We start from the raw sequence: 16,128 nt of genomic DNA on the forward strand, positions 1-16,128 counted from the left end.
AGTTTCTAGTAATCAATATATCCCCTGAAGATTCTGTAGATTCAAAAGATTTGTGGCATATTGCGTGAAAAGGCAAAAACTGTCAGAAAGTGAGCATTCATTATTGCTTTTGTGCATCAGCTTTGATTGTGAGCACCTAAACTCACAAGAGTCATCCTTATATTAAGATAATATTGATTTCAAAATTGCACTTAAGATAATTTTCTGAAAGATTAGTTTTAAAATAAACCACACAGAGCAGCTTTTATTCACTTGTAAACTTCAAACAGATATGACTAATTGGGAATTAGCAAGCCAGTTCTTTTTTCTCTAAGTATTAAAAGAAAGTTACATTCATTTGGTATATTTTTGCATGTTGTGTCACAGACAATGACCATCACATGTAATAGATCTTGACTCCAGGTTCTGATATGAAAGGATGGCCATGACCTTTGGCCTAAAGGTTCAAGCAAAGGTCAAGTTCAATCATCAAAGGAAACAATCTTAAACTTGATATTACTGTACTTAGAATTAATAAAACTTGTAATTTTTAATTCCTATTTACCCAGTAGTCCAAAAAAAATCACAACAATACTTATTACATATGAGTAAAAACAATTAAGAAATGTGCATGTGCTTATAAGTAAAAACTGATAAAACAGTTTTAGAGCATCTAATACAGATGACACTTACCTCCCCTTTCTCAACCTTCATGCCTTGACCTTTGTAGGTGTACATGGCCTTGACCTGTGGAATTTTGCGAGTTTCCACGACATCCTGCATGACCTCACGCTCCCTCATTTCCTCCACCTCCACCTCATGTGGGACCTCAATAACCTCCTCCACCATTTCTTCATCCGATTTGTCCCCATTCTCATGTGGCATGAATTTCTCAGGGGAGATCTTAATATAAACATGAAATAGGGTTGACTTTCCCATCATGAATTCAGTTTTAACTAATGTATATTTCAAGTGAAATTTTGAGAACTCATAGAAAGAAATTCACTGTGACTGAAAATAAATCCAAATGAATTCTTAATTAAATGAACTAACTTTTTTTTTATTCAGTTATTCAATGTAAACAACTCATCTATTCTTGTGGATACACTAAATACATGAAAAATCATTATATTAACCGAGATACACATCTTGGGGAGACCCTTACATTATGTTCTGTTGCAGCCTTTGTCATCAGCTGAGCCAGTTCATCCAGACGCTTGATCTCGGTACGGAAGCTGCGGATTTCTCCCTCTAAGCGATTGTGTCGTGAAAGCAAGGCCTAAAGGGGATTAATGAAGCTCGTCATTACTACATTTAACAGATGATGAAAACCTGATTAAGTTCAAAGTAACGAAAAATAACCACAAAAGAAGAAAGTCTTCCTATTTACAGCTCTCAAGATGTTCATTCAATCCCTTCCAAGATTAATAAGTGTACATATGTAAAAAAAAAAATCTTGTAATTCAAAAAGCCCCTGAAATTATTATTTCAGCATTTAGAAAATTCAATACATGTATCAACGACATGTAATTTGTTACTATTCCTGTATTATAGATACAGTTTTACTGGTATTTCTGCATCTCAAATTTTATATCAAGTTAATAAATAACATTAGACTTTAATTCTTTTTGTTTTGTTTATCAACAATAAAAATGAAACATTGGTGAATCCTATTTTGTATATTGCTTTGTCATTGTTGGTAAGGAGTAAGGTAATAATAATGTGACCATGCATAAGTATGAAAATGATCAATATTTGTTTACAATCAAATTATTGGCAGTTTTGTTGTTAAACATATATTTTTAGTTATAGGTATGTATCTTTTTAAACAAGAAATCGAGCATGTAAAGTTAACAATAAATGTAGCTTAACACTGATGTCAAGTTCATTGACTCTCAAACTCTTTTTCAGTATCACAAACTTTTTCTTTGGCCAATCAAATTCAGGATATTGGAGTTGAACTGAAAATATAATATAACTGACCTTTGACCCCATTTCATCCCTGCCATAATCATCACTTGTGACCAGAGGCATTTTCTCCTTCATCCACAGTTCAGCCTCATTGGCATCAGCATAGTACTATAATAAATTACAGTAAGTAACAAAACTTCCAAATAAATAAATTCAAACTCAGCTACGCAATATAGAATTCTGTCATACCTGATGTGCCTCAATTCCATCTTCTATTTTTGTTCTTCTGAGGGCTGCTAGCTCTTTGAGCAGTTTCCACTTGTCCATCAGATTATTTATTTTGCTTCCGATTTCTGCACGAGCTCCGTGTCCGCCATTTACCAGATCCTGTCCAGTAGCACAAATGGCTTCACATCTTGGCCAGCGGCCGTGCATCTCTGCTTCAAGAGCCTGCAATACAATCGAATACATTAAGCCACACGTCAATTAATCCTAACTATTCTACAGCATTTGTTTAGTAAAAACTTCGATCTTAAGAGGATTGGATGGTTGCGGCCATTTATAGACTATAATAATCTCCTTGAGAGAAAGAGCTCTACTAAATAGTAAAATGAATGGCTTAAAAATGATATCTAAAATCTAAGGGTATATCTGAAGGTCAGTTTGGCAAGCATTCAGCTTCCTTAACTGTAACCTTTGTTTTACTTACGTCATGTTTCTTGAGCAGCAGCATGGCTGCGTTGAGGTCTTTGCCGGTGTTGGCGGAGCGACAGTTGTCGATCCTCTCCTGGGCCCATCGCTCCTCCTCCTCAGCATCCTGTAGGAACTGGTAGTACTTCTTCACCACCTCCAGTGCCTTCTTCCTCTCTTCGCTCTTACCATTTACCCTGATAAAAGCAATCAATGGATCAATAAAGCAATCAATGGATCATTGTACTCCTTGCTCTTACCATTTACCCTGCTAAAAGCTATCAACCGATCATTGAACTACCTTTAACTTACTGCTTCGATTGGGATACAGTATTTTTTCACTTGATGATTATTAAAATGAAATGGTAATATTCTCTTGATTAACCTGTTTCACAACAACAGGGCCCAACATCCCCTTTTCAGGAAAAAAAATTACACGTACTTATCCAGGACTTGAAATAAATAATAATTCCAAGCAATTTTGAACAATATATTAGGTACTATTAATGAATTTTTCTAATCAATGAAGGATATGAAATTATATATTTTTTTTGTATACACTACATATTTCTGTTTATTTTGATTGTGATATAAATCAAAACAAAATAAATGTGTATAAAAAAAAAAAAAATGTAAGGTGAAATAGGAATTATCGGTAAGTACGGATTTCATTTGATACCATTATATTGTTGCAGAGAATTTGGTTGATTTGATTAAGATAAAAACAAGAGAAAAGCTGTCAATGTTACAGCAAACCAGTTTTTTTTTTTTTAAGTGAACGGTATCTATAATCCATATATTGTTAACCCTGAATTGATAAGAGAAATGTGGTACTCTGTATGCAATACTTTGCCAAAAATTGACTAAGTTCATCAGCTGGTATTTTTTCATAAAAATTACCAGAAATCAAAACCTTAGCAATATGCACATCTCTGATATTTGTCCAATTGATCTATTAAAGAACAACTTCCTATCTTGAAAACTGTAGGAGAAGTTATCACTACAATAGGGGTACCCTATATGCAATATTTCGCAAACAAATGACTAAATTCAACAGCTGGTATTTTTTTTCATAAATTATCAGATATCAAAACCCTAGCAGTATGCACATCACTGATATATGTAAAATTTGTATAAACAACAACTTCATATCTTGAAAACTGTAGGAGGAATTATCTGTACAATAGGGGTACCCTTTTAGCAGCCGCCCGCCCGTCCCCCATTTTCACCATTTCAATACATGTATCTGGATTTTTCCTTTGGAAAACCCGGTTAAAAAACTAAAAAATATTAGTCTGTTGTGAATAAAAGACTTCCAGTTGATGAATTTGTACAATTCTAAAAATCTTAAAATGGTGATCAATTCATTTAATTTGTTTAATGTTCCTAACACTATGAGGAAATCTTTCTGGGGATCCATATTAACAAGCTACCACATGTACTAAAATAAATTTTTTGGCGCAAACCAATTAAGTTATGTTTATCTGTCACATTTTATTAACCTTGTTTGGATTGAATAATATTAATTTGGGGCATCGGAACCGAAGGGACGGGCAGTAAATTTGTTGCAAAGTTAGACATAACTATAACCCTAACCCTTTTTCTTTCTTTTTCGCTTGTCAAGATTTTTATATAAGTCAAGCCCACCCGTTACTTTCAATTTGCTTCCAACAACACTGAAGCTTTGTCATCTGTAACACAAATAGTTAATCAAAGTAACCATCATAGAATTTCCCATACAATTTGTTAGCTGCAACAATGTAGCCCTCTCCGATTTTTTATATCTGATGTTTACTCTCCCCCTAAAAAAATACGAAGAGGGCTACATTATTGCATTTAACAAATTGTATGGGAAATGCTATGATTGTTACTTTAATAAACTAATTGTATTACAGATGACATAGCTTCAGTTTTATTGGAAGCAAATTGTCCACATTCTATTCCAATCTAGACTAGAAGTACTGGGATTTTTTTTGGTGAATTTTGTCATTAAAAATAGGAATTTTTCTTAATTCCCTGCATCAACAGACATAAACAAAAACTGTAAAATACAATATACTATGAACTTGAATTTATCCATCTGAAATATATCCTGACATTTTCTTCAATGACAAAATAATATAGAATAACGAGGTACCTGTCGAGGTCCTTGTTGAGGTCCTCCAGCCTCTTCTCGAGGACCCCTCCTTCCTGGTGGGTGGGCTCTATCTGCTTGGACCTCCGGTTGAGGTTTCGGACCCTCTTTGACAGGGCCTTGAGCTGCGTCTCTAGCAAACTGTGCTGTTGGAGGTAATCCTCGGTCGCCTGCAGGTGCTTCCCTGTATCTTTCACTTGTACTTTGGACTATAAGAAAAGCAAAACGGTTATGTATTAGGTAAGAAAGGGGAGAAATTGTAAATGTGAGATAAGTGTAATAAAGATTAAGTGTTTATGATATTTTTTTTCTGCCTATTGTGCCAAGCGCAACACCACTTCTTTTCTTCAAAAAATTTCACATATTCTCAAAGTCTCTTAATTCTTCAGAGTTTGGACTTTGGTACAGCAAAAACAGGACTTTCATTCAAAATGACATGGAAATAGCAAAAAGAAATCATAAATTTTCAAAATTTGGACATATTTTGTCATATTACTAACAGACCAGAACTCCTGACCTCAATTTCTTTCAGTTCCTCTTGGATGTTCTCGATTTCTCTAAACATGTTCATGGTGTTTTTAAATCCTGATAAGAGGTTCTTTCTTCCTTCTAATTTATCCAATAACTCCCGCCATTTTCTCATGATTGTTTGATCACTACAATTCAACAATGATTTTTTTTTAAAAAAGAAAAAATGTTAAAGTGATAAAAGGTTAAAAATCCAAATGAATCCTATACTATGGTATTGAGGTTGTTTCTTACATGGTTTGAACCTGGTCCTTGCCATGATAGCTGCCCTCCACAAGTTCTCTGGCAAGACTGTTCAGTGATTGAAACCTGTCCTCCTGAAATAGCAAGTTTATTTCAAGGTCAGAATATATTCTCATTCAGAGATATCAATAAATTGTTTCTAACCATTATTTATTCTAAGCAAGTACTTTATTTTGCAATCCCACTCTTATGCGTAAAATTATGAAAACATAAAAATACGAGTGCTTAAGTTGTAAAAATTTCATACAGCAGTATAAAGAACAAAAGATTTCAAAATCTGCAAAAGGAGCTTTTTTGCAATTTAAAATGGAAATTAATTCTTTGCATTTAATTAGGAATATACAGTATTTTAAAAAACACTAAAAAGAGTTAAGTAATAAATAATCTGGCATTGCTGGACTATAACAGACTGACATACCCTAGCCAGGATCTCGGCACTGATAGCTTCATGTTTCTTAATGGCTGCCTCTGCTTGTGCTGAGTTATTGGCAACAATACTCTCATCTAAGATCGTACTCATATCGTTTAGCCACGACTCGCGAATCTCAGCCTGAAAACAAATCAGACACTTCATCTCAAAAACAATGAAGGCACAAAATTTTAACAAAATTGTAATGCTTTATAGGTACTGTTATGGTTGTAGACGTGGCTTTTCTTAATTGTCACATTTCAATTTACAGACTCTCAGTTGATGAATTTGAGAACATCAAATAAACTTACAAACTGGAGAGAAAAATTCTCATCACTCCATGTATGGAAACTCAAAATAAAAACACAGTTTCCCTCTGAAACATTACTACTAACCTTCTTCCTAAATCTCTCGGCCAACTGTTGCAGTCGTTCTTGCCTAAATGCAAAAAGAGGAAATCTTAATTTCTCACAAGTAAAACAAAAGTTACGCATTAAATCTATACATTTTTAAAAAAATTATCAAAACATTATTTGTTGTTAAATTTCCTGTACCTAATCATTTCGTCTCTGAGCGCCACCTCTCGTTCGTGTTCGGCCTTTTCCAAGCGGATCCATGCACTCTCTATGTCGTGTATTAGTTGCCCCTCGGGAGGCGTATATAATTTTTGTCCATTGGCTTTCAGTTTGGCTTGTATGTTAAAGAATTGGGCTTCTATGTTTCCCCTTTCTCTGTACCTGTGTGAAAATTCCATCCATCAATACACAACTCACAGATATCAAAATTTGTTATACATATCCCCATTACTGATATTTTTCACTATTTTTATGGAAGGATATAAAAATTTTCCGTTTCACAGATTCTCACTACATATTGTAATAAGATGAACAGTACAAATATTTTATATCATCAAATCTTTTCAAACACTTAGGTACCAGTAATTGCAGAGTTTGAACATGCGTGAACACCACAAAGTGTTTTCAGAATTCTGAGATTCCTTACTTTGGTGGTTTTTCCTGAGTAATGTAGGTTTTGAATTTAAGAAGCTCCTTCTGGACTCCATCCAGGGAGTTTGGGAAGTTACGGTCGTTCAGTTTGTGGATGGTGTACCGAATCCACTCCAACAAACTGGAAGTCAAGGTTTCATAGTCGTCCACCATTTTCTCCACATCATTCATCAAGCCTAAAATCTAAATTATAAAGAGCGAAAAATTAATAAAATGAGATAGTTTATTCCAGTTGCTTACAGGAATACACTGATAAGAAACCCTTACGAAAGATGTCGCACACTAATAAATGGAACTGCACTCTTGTGCAAATGGAACAGTTAGAAAGTAAGATACAACAGTTAATCCTTGTTTGTTTTGTAATAACAGTACATATAATGGTAATATTTACATTGATTTTAATATCAATCATAAAATATATATTCCAAAAGAACTATTTTTTTGCATGGATAGATAAGTCAAATGAGCTGAAAAAAATGTGTAAAACTATAGTTCACAGTCCCTACAGTACCAGCAAGGTTAAAGTGATTCTACCTTTGCGATTCTCTTTCCTCCTGTCATTTCACTCTTCATTTTGGCGAAATAATGATAGTAAGAGGCCACATAGGTGATGACAGACTTCTCATCTGGCCGATTAACATCCACATCTAGATAAAATAGAAATATGTGCTTGCAAATTTTTGTGAAACAAAATAAGTATTAAGATTTATCAGTTTTATTAGGTAATTATATAGGGGCAAATTCATTTCATATTTCATTAAAATTTCAAACATGAGAGCGTTACATTTATAACAAAAAATTTTCAAGAACATTTTAGAGAACAATGGATTTGCAATGGTATTATCAAACCTTCAGCATCCAAGATCTTTGGAATCCCAAGTTCATTGGCTGCTGTGTTGAAGGCATGGTTGAGGTTACCAATGTGATCTTCAGGATGTAGTCGATCGTAGTCAATTAAGTCTGGTCTTTTATAGAGAAAGGTAAGAAAAATTAAAATCTAATAAAGACTTCTGAATGCCATTTTTGAAATAAGATATTTTTTATTATTTGACTATCTTTAATAATTATTTGAAACATCAGTCAACACAAAATGTAATCAAGATGTGTTTCAAGAAAGATAACTCTGTTAGAATTGTTTACCTGTGAGCGTGAATAAGAGCATTAAATCCCAATCCATTTCTCCAGCTTCCTGTAAAATTTGTAATGTTGACCCCTGGGTACCTAAAACACAAACCATACCATCAAGACTTCTTGAGAGAAACATTTATTTACATAGAAAAACATAGAGGCAACTCATTTAATACATAGGACATGTAATTATGTTAAGGACATGGCATGGATATTGTGCAAGACAGACTGGTGACAGTGGGTTTATCGATGTGGAAAGACATATGTGCATAACAATTGATTTTATTACTTATGTATACAGGGAAATATTCTCCCCCATTTTATTTTCGCCCCTTTTGCCCTCATTTTCAGTGAGTGAATTGAAGACTGGGCAAATTCCAATGATAAACGCAACTTCATCTGGGCGAATTCAAGAAGGGGCGAAACAGTTTGCAAGTAAGGAGGGTGAAAATAACAAGGGATGAATATAACCCTGTAAACAGTAATAATATTCTGGGATGTTAAGTGATGGGCTTAAATATTGTATCAAAATATACAAACAATCTTGATGTCTTTCTGATTGAAACTAGCTCTAAAAAAAATACTATTCATGTGTAAAATAATCTTTTCAATCTAATTCATGAAAGTTTATTAAACTTGATCCCTGTCAAAATGTATGTTACTTTTATAAAAATAAGTGCAACTGGAAAGGAATGTAATCAGCAAGCACACAAATATCAACAGTAGCTGCTATCACAAACAAAAGGTCAAAGGTGAAATCCAAACATCTGACACTACCTGCTGATACCCGACTTCCTGAAGAATAATTAAAGCATGTAAGTGAAACTGATTTGGGTCACAGGCCTCGGCAATGACAATATGCTTAGCGTGACATGCAAACATATCTCATTTCCAGGTTAAATTATTTAAACATACCGAGTATATGATATTTGATAGTTATGTTACATAAGGAAGACTTAGAGCACCTGTGATATGAATAAACAGTTCTTCTGTACTTAACTAATACATTTTATATATACATGTACATGTAAATACCATACAAAAATGTATCACAAGATGAAAAGATTATTGTCTCTCAAATCTTTCCTGAGTGAAACTGATGTATTAATTGAGAGTTTCTTCACAGAGCACACACTCATAATATCTATATTATATACATGTACTACTTGATAATATTATCCAGTAGGAACAATGATGTACCTATATATCTAAAACAAAAGAACAATGAGCTAAAGTGTCCTTGCTTAATACTTTATTTCCGATTCCTTTTGAAACCCAATGGGTTTATTAAATGTTTGTTTTACTGTCATTACCATGTAAAACATTTACACATTTGGGAGGTATACATGCTTTGAGGTTTCTAAATGCTAAAATAATTCACCTCAAAGATTTTGAACTGAAAACAAACAGACTTTACACATCATCTCTAAAAGCTAGCAAACAGAAACTCCATTACCATAAATTGTCAATGCCAAAATATGAGAAGAACCAGGATACCTAATTAGAACATGATTAGGAGAAAAACTGGTATTAATTCCAGAAAAATACAAGTCTTAAAATCTTTCTATTTAGTATTAATTCCAGAAAAACAAATCTTAAAGTCTTCCTCCTCACAGAAATTTCCATTAGACTCATAAATCAGACTCCATCAATAATCGTAAAGTGTCTGATCGGACTGTTAGTCAGGTAGGAGAGAACAGACCCCAGACACTGGTACTAATCTCCCCCTGATGTCAACACAGAACCCCCCATCCATCAAGGGAGTTTATCCCATCAAGGGAATTTATCAGGACCGCCACAAGATATTAATGGAATTCAATCAAGAATTGTAACAAGGAATCTCTACAATGGGAACTTTCCTTGAGCTAGCTAGGATTAACTTTTATTTCTTTATCGATGGAGGAAAAATTGATTGACATATTGTTCCTAGTCTCTTTTGTTTCACATTCTTAATTGCAATCTGGCTGATTTCATCCTAGGTGAGGACAAGGGAGATAATTTGTTATTGATCAAATATTGATCTATTGGCAGAAAGACTTTCATAAAAGATTATAATTGAATGTTGTTTAGGGGAACTTCCTTCCATTTAGTACAATAAAGAATGTTAACAGATTTTTGTCATGAAACACTGGATGTGTCATGCTCTTAATTAAAATCTTTAAATTTCATAGGCTGCAAATCATAGGGCAAAGTGAAAGACATTTAAAAAGAGGCCCACCACATTTAATAATCTGACATGACATAGGAACACGATAAATACGTCATTTTGAATTAACATCTTGTAACATCTGAAAACGCAATGTTTAAACCAGCCATTGTCCTTGAGTGGTAAAAACAACCTCTTATGTCTGAGAACGAAGTTAGACCTAAAGATGTCCTCTAACAATCAATTACTGCAAGATGTCACCATGTGTATTATGCCACCATTAATCAATTCTTTAGAGGGCAAATAACAGCATTCCTATATTTGATAATATATTTCAGGCCTCATCAATCTTGTTCAATGTTCAATATGCATCATTGCTGAATCTCTGAGCTAAGAAAGTGCAAATGTAAGCAACAAAAACTAAGAATATTGATTGTCGCTCTGATAAAACCTGACTTCCTATATATTCATGAGATAATATTTATGACACCTTAATCGATATGATTTACACCTATATAGAAAACTACTTGTTTTAAAATAAAATTTCTACATTTGAATGATAACAGGGATGTACTATTTTGCCCTTGGCTTTTCATTGCGTTTTTTTCCCTTGCTTACCCCGCTGTCTTTCTTTGACACCAGAGCAGTAGGGCATCTTTAGCGGACCTTTTTTCACTAGATTCCTCATCCTACAACACAAAAAAATAACATGTAATACAAGGCTGTGTACACTGTTGTTTACTAGTCTTTAACCAGGCCAATTCTGTATGGACAATTGAACACAATCTGTATCTACTGAAAACAATTTCCATAAGTGAAAGGTTGTTTTGTTTCCCTTTATGGTTAATTAAGTGCATTTCCTTGTCCGCAAGAATTCACTGGTGAAAAATCAGGTGTCACGTGCCAGTGCTTAAAATCAAGATCTTTGTGTTCAAGACTGCTGCTTGATTTATCATGACCTATTTATCATTAAGATAGTACAAAGAGAAGGTTTCTTTCAAAAGTTTTCAATTGGGGGTCAAAGTATTTGAAGTTTAAACTTTAAAATCAAATGGAAGATTCATATGTTGCATATTTTAATTCATCATTTGATGATCCGAATGTAGATTTAAGAGTTTGTTGATTTTAATCCAGAAGTTATTGAAAAATTTAAAGAAACTAATAGTTTTATAACTGGCAGGATGTACTCAATTTAGTAAAAATGCCATGTATGGTTATGACCAACTGACCAAGACCCAATTATCAGGGAACCAGTTGATATCTTGCATGTTAAGTTGACACACTGAATCCAGAAATTGATGCAAACTAGGGCAATGCCTTAATTCATTACTTATTAAGGTTTTTTTTATAAAAGGTGAATTAAAGTTCAATGACTTCAGGTCCAATATTTGTATAAATAAACCTGAATTTGCACAAAAGAAATGCATTTGTTGAATAAAATTTGTAGGCAATACATAAACAAAATATAGGTACCACTTCAATTTCTATTTCCTGAATCTGGAACCTCAAAATGATGGTCCATATTAACCCGAGAATCAAACGTGGGTTGCCATCTACAATATCTTCTGCTCCAATGTTCTCAAAATAAACCTGTCAAAGTAAAATGTTCCAAAACTTCAAACATTCATTTATCTAGATTAGCGTGGTCCCAAATATCAGCTTTTATACACATTCTTTATTTTATTGTTCATCCATTTTATTGCTTTATATGTTCATAACAGAAAACCAACAGCTGAAAACTTTAAGGAAAAGCATTTAACTTGTGACCAAACAGTTTTGCAATTTTTCACCAATGAATTTACCTTTGTAGCTAGAAATTTCAAACATCTGCTTAAATTTTCAACTTTCTGTACACGCATAAGCCCTTTGTTTGGTTTGCCAAGATGCTCTCCAGAAATGATTTCCAGCAGTTTCATCAAAATTTTCCCATCTGCCAAGTCTGTGAATAAGTCTTTAATTTCAAGACGAGCCTGTAAAAAAGGAATTTAAATTATTTTAAAAGCAAAGCTTACATACAGTCCTATATATCAAAGGCATTTCCTGGATGCAAAATGCAGACGGAATGATCTGCAGAAAGTAATGATGTCACTTCCTGTCAGTTTTGTGATGTGACAAAGAGCAGACAGATGCAATTTTCCAAAACAAATCAATCAGAAGGATTTGTTTATTTTTACCCAGCTTTTTCTACACAGGAAACTCATCAAATTCTATTTCAAACCAAAATTTTTATACATCTTCATATATTCTAATTCACAGCAACAATACATTTTAAAGTAATACAAATGTTAAAAATTCCTGATATAGTATATGAATTATATTTGCATGTAGCTTGGGAAAGTTGTGAACTATATAAATTCCAACAAAATGGAAGAAACATGAGTATAGCTGCAACACAAAAACATTTTTTTCGCTTGTGTCAAATTTCTCATTTATGAAAGAATGTCTTTTTGAGTGTGTGTCAAGAGGTTTTTTAAAAGTCATGAATTTGTTATAAATACGCAAATATTTATTTCTAGGTCAACTTCTGTTTAAAATGCATTTACAACCTTAACCTTCATGGTTAATGAACTTGAATATATCTGGCCTGGTTGAAAATTTAGTGTACACTCTCCCAAAGAGGAATTGAAATATTTATCATAATAGATCACCATTTTCCTGAGGAATATACCAAAACCTAACAGCATTTAGATTTATAGTACATAGTAAAAAATAGGACATGCATAAATCATTTTTGTATACCGGGTATTAAAAAAAAAAAGTCATGCAATCATTTTTATTAACCATTATTTCAAATCATTAAAATTAGGCTTTATTAATGCAGAATCTAAAAATATATACAGATTATTTTTTTTTTCAATTTAAAGCCCCTCCTCTTGTTTTTAAATAGCACCCGTCTTGACAATATGAAGATGGTCTGGCAAGATTCGGGTCAGGTATTTAAGTAGATCCCTACTGAAGCGTGACCTGTAGATTTTATTTCTTATCATGTCGATTTTCGAGATAAATCACGTAAGGTGTAATACTTGGACCTTTTTACAGACTTCTAAAGATTTCCATCTTTGGCTTCTGTATAGTCTCACTATTCACTGCAACTTAAAAAGTCTTCAGTAATCATACCCCCCAAAATTTGGGGACAAGGTTGCATAAAAAAATCTCACACCTAAGAAAACTGGCACCAAACAGACTGCAAGAATATTTACCCTTTTTACATCAAAGCCATAGCAAGATTGCCTGTTTATAGTGTGATTAATAATGACACAATTGTTCTTTGACACAATCAGTTAAAAAAGTGAACTTCTGCATATGACGTGGAGCCATATTGATATTATAACCTATTATATAAGTATCCCCCCCAGTCTTTTCTACACATCATTTTTTTTTCTATATCAAATCATGCTTAACAGGTGGTGTTATTGAACCAAGACAGGAAATGTAGAATTTGTGAGAGCAATAACTACATACATTAGCAAGATCATTTACAAGTTGAGGATTCACACTTTGGTGGTCAAGCATGGTCAGATTGGAGATTCCACCAACCTATCTATCTTAATTAGGTGATAGGGCAGCCCATAAAGCTGCCAATGGTTATAATGTTATGGACACCCATAGCTGTTTAACCAGCAGTGTACAGCACCAACTGACACTTAGGGGCAATGTTAACAAGTTAGTATTTGGTCTGTGTCTGTGTAAATCAAGAAACAAATATTTTGTTATTCCTGCATTCATCAAGGCCACACTCTAGTAAATATTTAACACACCATCAGTCTGAAATATACACATATTTACATGTATTTCCATTTCACATTTTTATTGTACCAATCAATCAAAATGTTTAAATTTTCCGAAGTTTTATCATTCCAAGTGACACAGCATATACAGATTTCTGTCTCACACAACCGTAACTGTATAAGCTGAAACTTGACTTGATTCAGGGAGTAGTGTCGAAATTTGGGCGTTGTCCCCATTATAAAAATCCCAAAACGACAATTATTTAGGATCTGATCAAATTTGGCTCCGTTCATTGATCTTTCTAGGATATCTCCCTAGTGAGCAAAGTATGGAGTAATAGGCCCAGCAGTCCTGTATTTTTGGCACTTACATAACAATCAGTAGGCAGACAATAATATTCAAAGTTGGTAAGCCTTTGAGTGCACAATTTTATCAAATTTCAATTGCATTACATAATAACACTCCTGGTCTCTTGCTACATGCAGGTCTGATTTGGTAAAGGCCCTACTTCGCCTAATCAGACATCCAAGGTAGCTGGGCTATGTCCAACCCAAGTAAGGACCCATCTATCAATTAAAAGTGTGTTCCAATATTGATATAAAACTTCTACCTGGCAACTTAACCAGCAGCTAGGAGATAGTGAAAATAGTTGGAATACCTCAGTTAAAATAGCAGGGACAAACCACAGCGCTACTGACAGCTACAGACCAGTCAGGCTCGTTTATTTCATTTTAGCACATCTATTTCCTGTTATTTTCTCAATCAGTAGCTGGGAGTTAATTGTGGTTTAAATGTAAATGAAATATTTCCCAGTACAGAAATATATACTTATGGGACAGAACTGGTCCAAGCTAATGCAACATTGCATGGTGACCAAAAAATACATCCTTGCAAACTTTCCTTGTCAATACACGGCATCAAGTCCGAATTTTGACCTCAAATTCATGTACTTTTTCTTTCAAGAGTTTGAGTTTAGGATGCTATATAATTCAGATGCATTAAAAGGGGGAAACCCACCTAGACAAATATATATCAGACTTTTTCTTTAAGGCAGATTCTAGATTATATGAACTACTGACTTGCAAATGTAGTAAACAAATTGAAAAAATACACCCCCCTTTTTCCTTTCTGCCAAAAATGAGTGAAAAGAACCCTGAAGATACCAGATAATTCATGAATACATAATGTATCGGTATATCTACAAACTCTGGGTCAGTGAGTATGCATGTATATGTTGATCTTTAAAATTTACAATCTTTAGGCTAAGCTCTTATGTTTACAAGTATTTGTCAGCCATGCAGAGTTAAAGTCCCAAGAATCTTCAGCCATTCTCCAGATTTATTTGCTGTGTTTTAACTTTTGGAATTTTGGTAGTCAGCATTTTGATATATGTTAAAAATCTTATCAATACCCTGTAAATTCAAAAAACTTAAAATATAAGGACGTCAGATGAAAATTAGCATTCTGTATCATAATAAGTGCATTGTTATTCAAAATTCAATTTTCTATTTGACCAATCCCATCAAATGAAATAGGTATCTGTCTTGCCTTTACAAATTTAAATACTGTATGAAAAAATCCAACAAAAAAACTATAATATTTTGTTAAAATTAATGAAAATTTGCCAAATTACTGGAAAATTCCTTCCTGATTCTTCATTGTGAATGTTTTGGGCTATATATACTCAAATTAAGGTACCCGTACACGGACCTATTGACAAGGTATATAACTCTCACTGTGATAAATGACCATTATATTAGATTGTAAAGTTAATCAGCAAATTCTGTCAAACTTTTGCATGCCTCCCCTCCCCCACCCCCAAAAATATGAAACAGAAAATGAGAATATAGTTAATCTTGTCTAAGACAAAAATTACATATCATTGAGATCCATAAATGTATCCCCCCCTTTTAAATTCTATCCCTGTATGTATAATTCATTTACACTAAAGCAGAAATGATTATATTCCTTACCTTTTCGAGGAAGGCATTGGCCCATTTGGTGAAGGTTTTCTTCTGTATGTAAACTCTCTCATCCTGAAGGGCTTTGATACGACCCTTCTCGAAATTTTGTACATCCATCACTGACATGTATTCATTTGTGTCTCAGTTCCATCTGTAAAGACAATTCAAAATGTAGCATATTTAAGTGACAACTAATGAATGTGCATACATGATCTCAAACATTTTTAACAGATGCGTTTGCTACCATAGTAGTGGATACT

General features: G+C 33.6%; 1 protein-coding gene across 4 annotated transcripts in view; it reads right to left on the bottom strand.

Moving 5' to 3' along the window:
• LOC105323682 (spectrin beta chain) overlaps window positions 1–16,128 on the bottom strand; it is a 69,323-nt gene that overhangs the window by 45,575 nt on the left and 7,620 nt on the right. For all 4 annotated transcript variants that reach the window (XM_066086752.1, XM_066086748.1, XM_066086750.1 and 1 more), the window contains exons 2-20: window positions 15,878–16,019; window positions 11,978–12,145; window positions 11,649–11,765; window positions 10,794–10,864; window positions 8,042–8,122; window positions 7,751–7,866; window positions 7,436–7,548; window positions 6,897–7,084; window positions 6,449–6,631; window positions 6,290–6,332; window positions 5,904–6,035; window positions 5,477–5,559; window positions 5,232–5,370; window positions 4,718–4,923; window positions 2,600–2,777; window positions 2,140–2,340; window positions 1,963–2,058; window positions 1,145–1,258; window positions 673–882 (exon numbers count right to left, since the gene is read on the bottom strand). In XM_066086752.1, the coding sequence (XP_065942824.1) occupies window positions 673–882; window positions 1,145–1,258; window positions 1,963–2,058; window positions 2,140–2,340; window positions 2,600–2,777; window positions 4,718–4,923; window positions 5,232–5,370; window positions 5,477–5,559; window positions 5,904–6,035; window positions 6,290–6,332; window positions 6,449–6,631; window positions 6,897–7,084; window positions 7,436–7,548; window positions 7,751–7,866; window positions 8,042–8,122; window positions 10,794–10,864; window positions 11,649–11,765; window positions 11,978–12,145; window positions 15,878–15,994 (2,556 nt within the window). In that variant the 5' untranslated portion in view covers window positions 15,995–16,019. The remainder of the gene's footprint in view (window positions 1–672; window positions 883–1,144; window positions 1,259–1,962; window positions 2,059–2,139; window positions 2,341–2,599; window positions 2,778–4,717; window positions 4,924–5,231; window positions 5,371–5,476; window positions 5,560–5,903; window positions 6,036–6,289; window positions 6,333–6,448; window positions 6,632–6,896; window positions 7,085–7,435; window positions 7,549–7,750; window positions 7,867–8,041; window positions 8,123–10,793; window positions 10,865–11,648; window positions 11,766–11,977; window positions 12,146–15,877; window positions 16,020–16,128) is intronic.

The sequence above is a fragment of the Magallana gigas genome, chromosome 6 (assembly GCF_963853765.1).
Source record: "Magallana gigas chromosome 6, xbMagGiga1.1, whole genome shotgun sequence".
Taxonomy (NCBI): domain Eukaryota; kingdom Metazoa; phylum Mollusca; class Bivalvia; order Ostreida; family Ostreidae; genus Magallana; species Magallana gigas.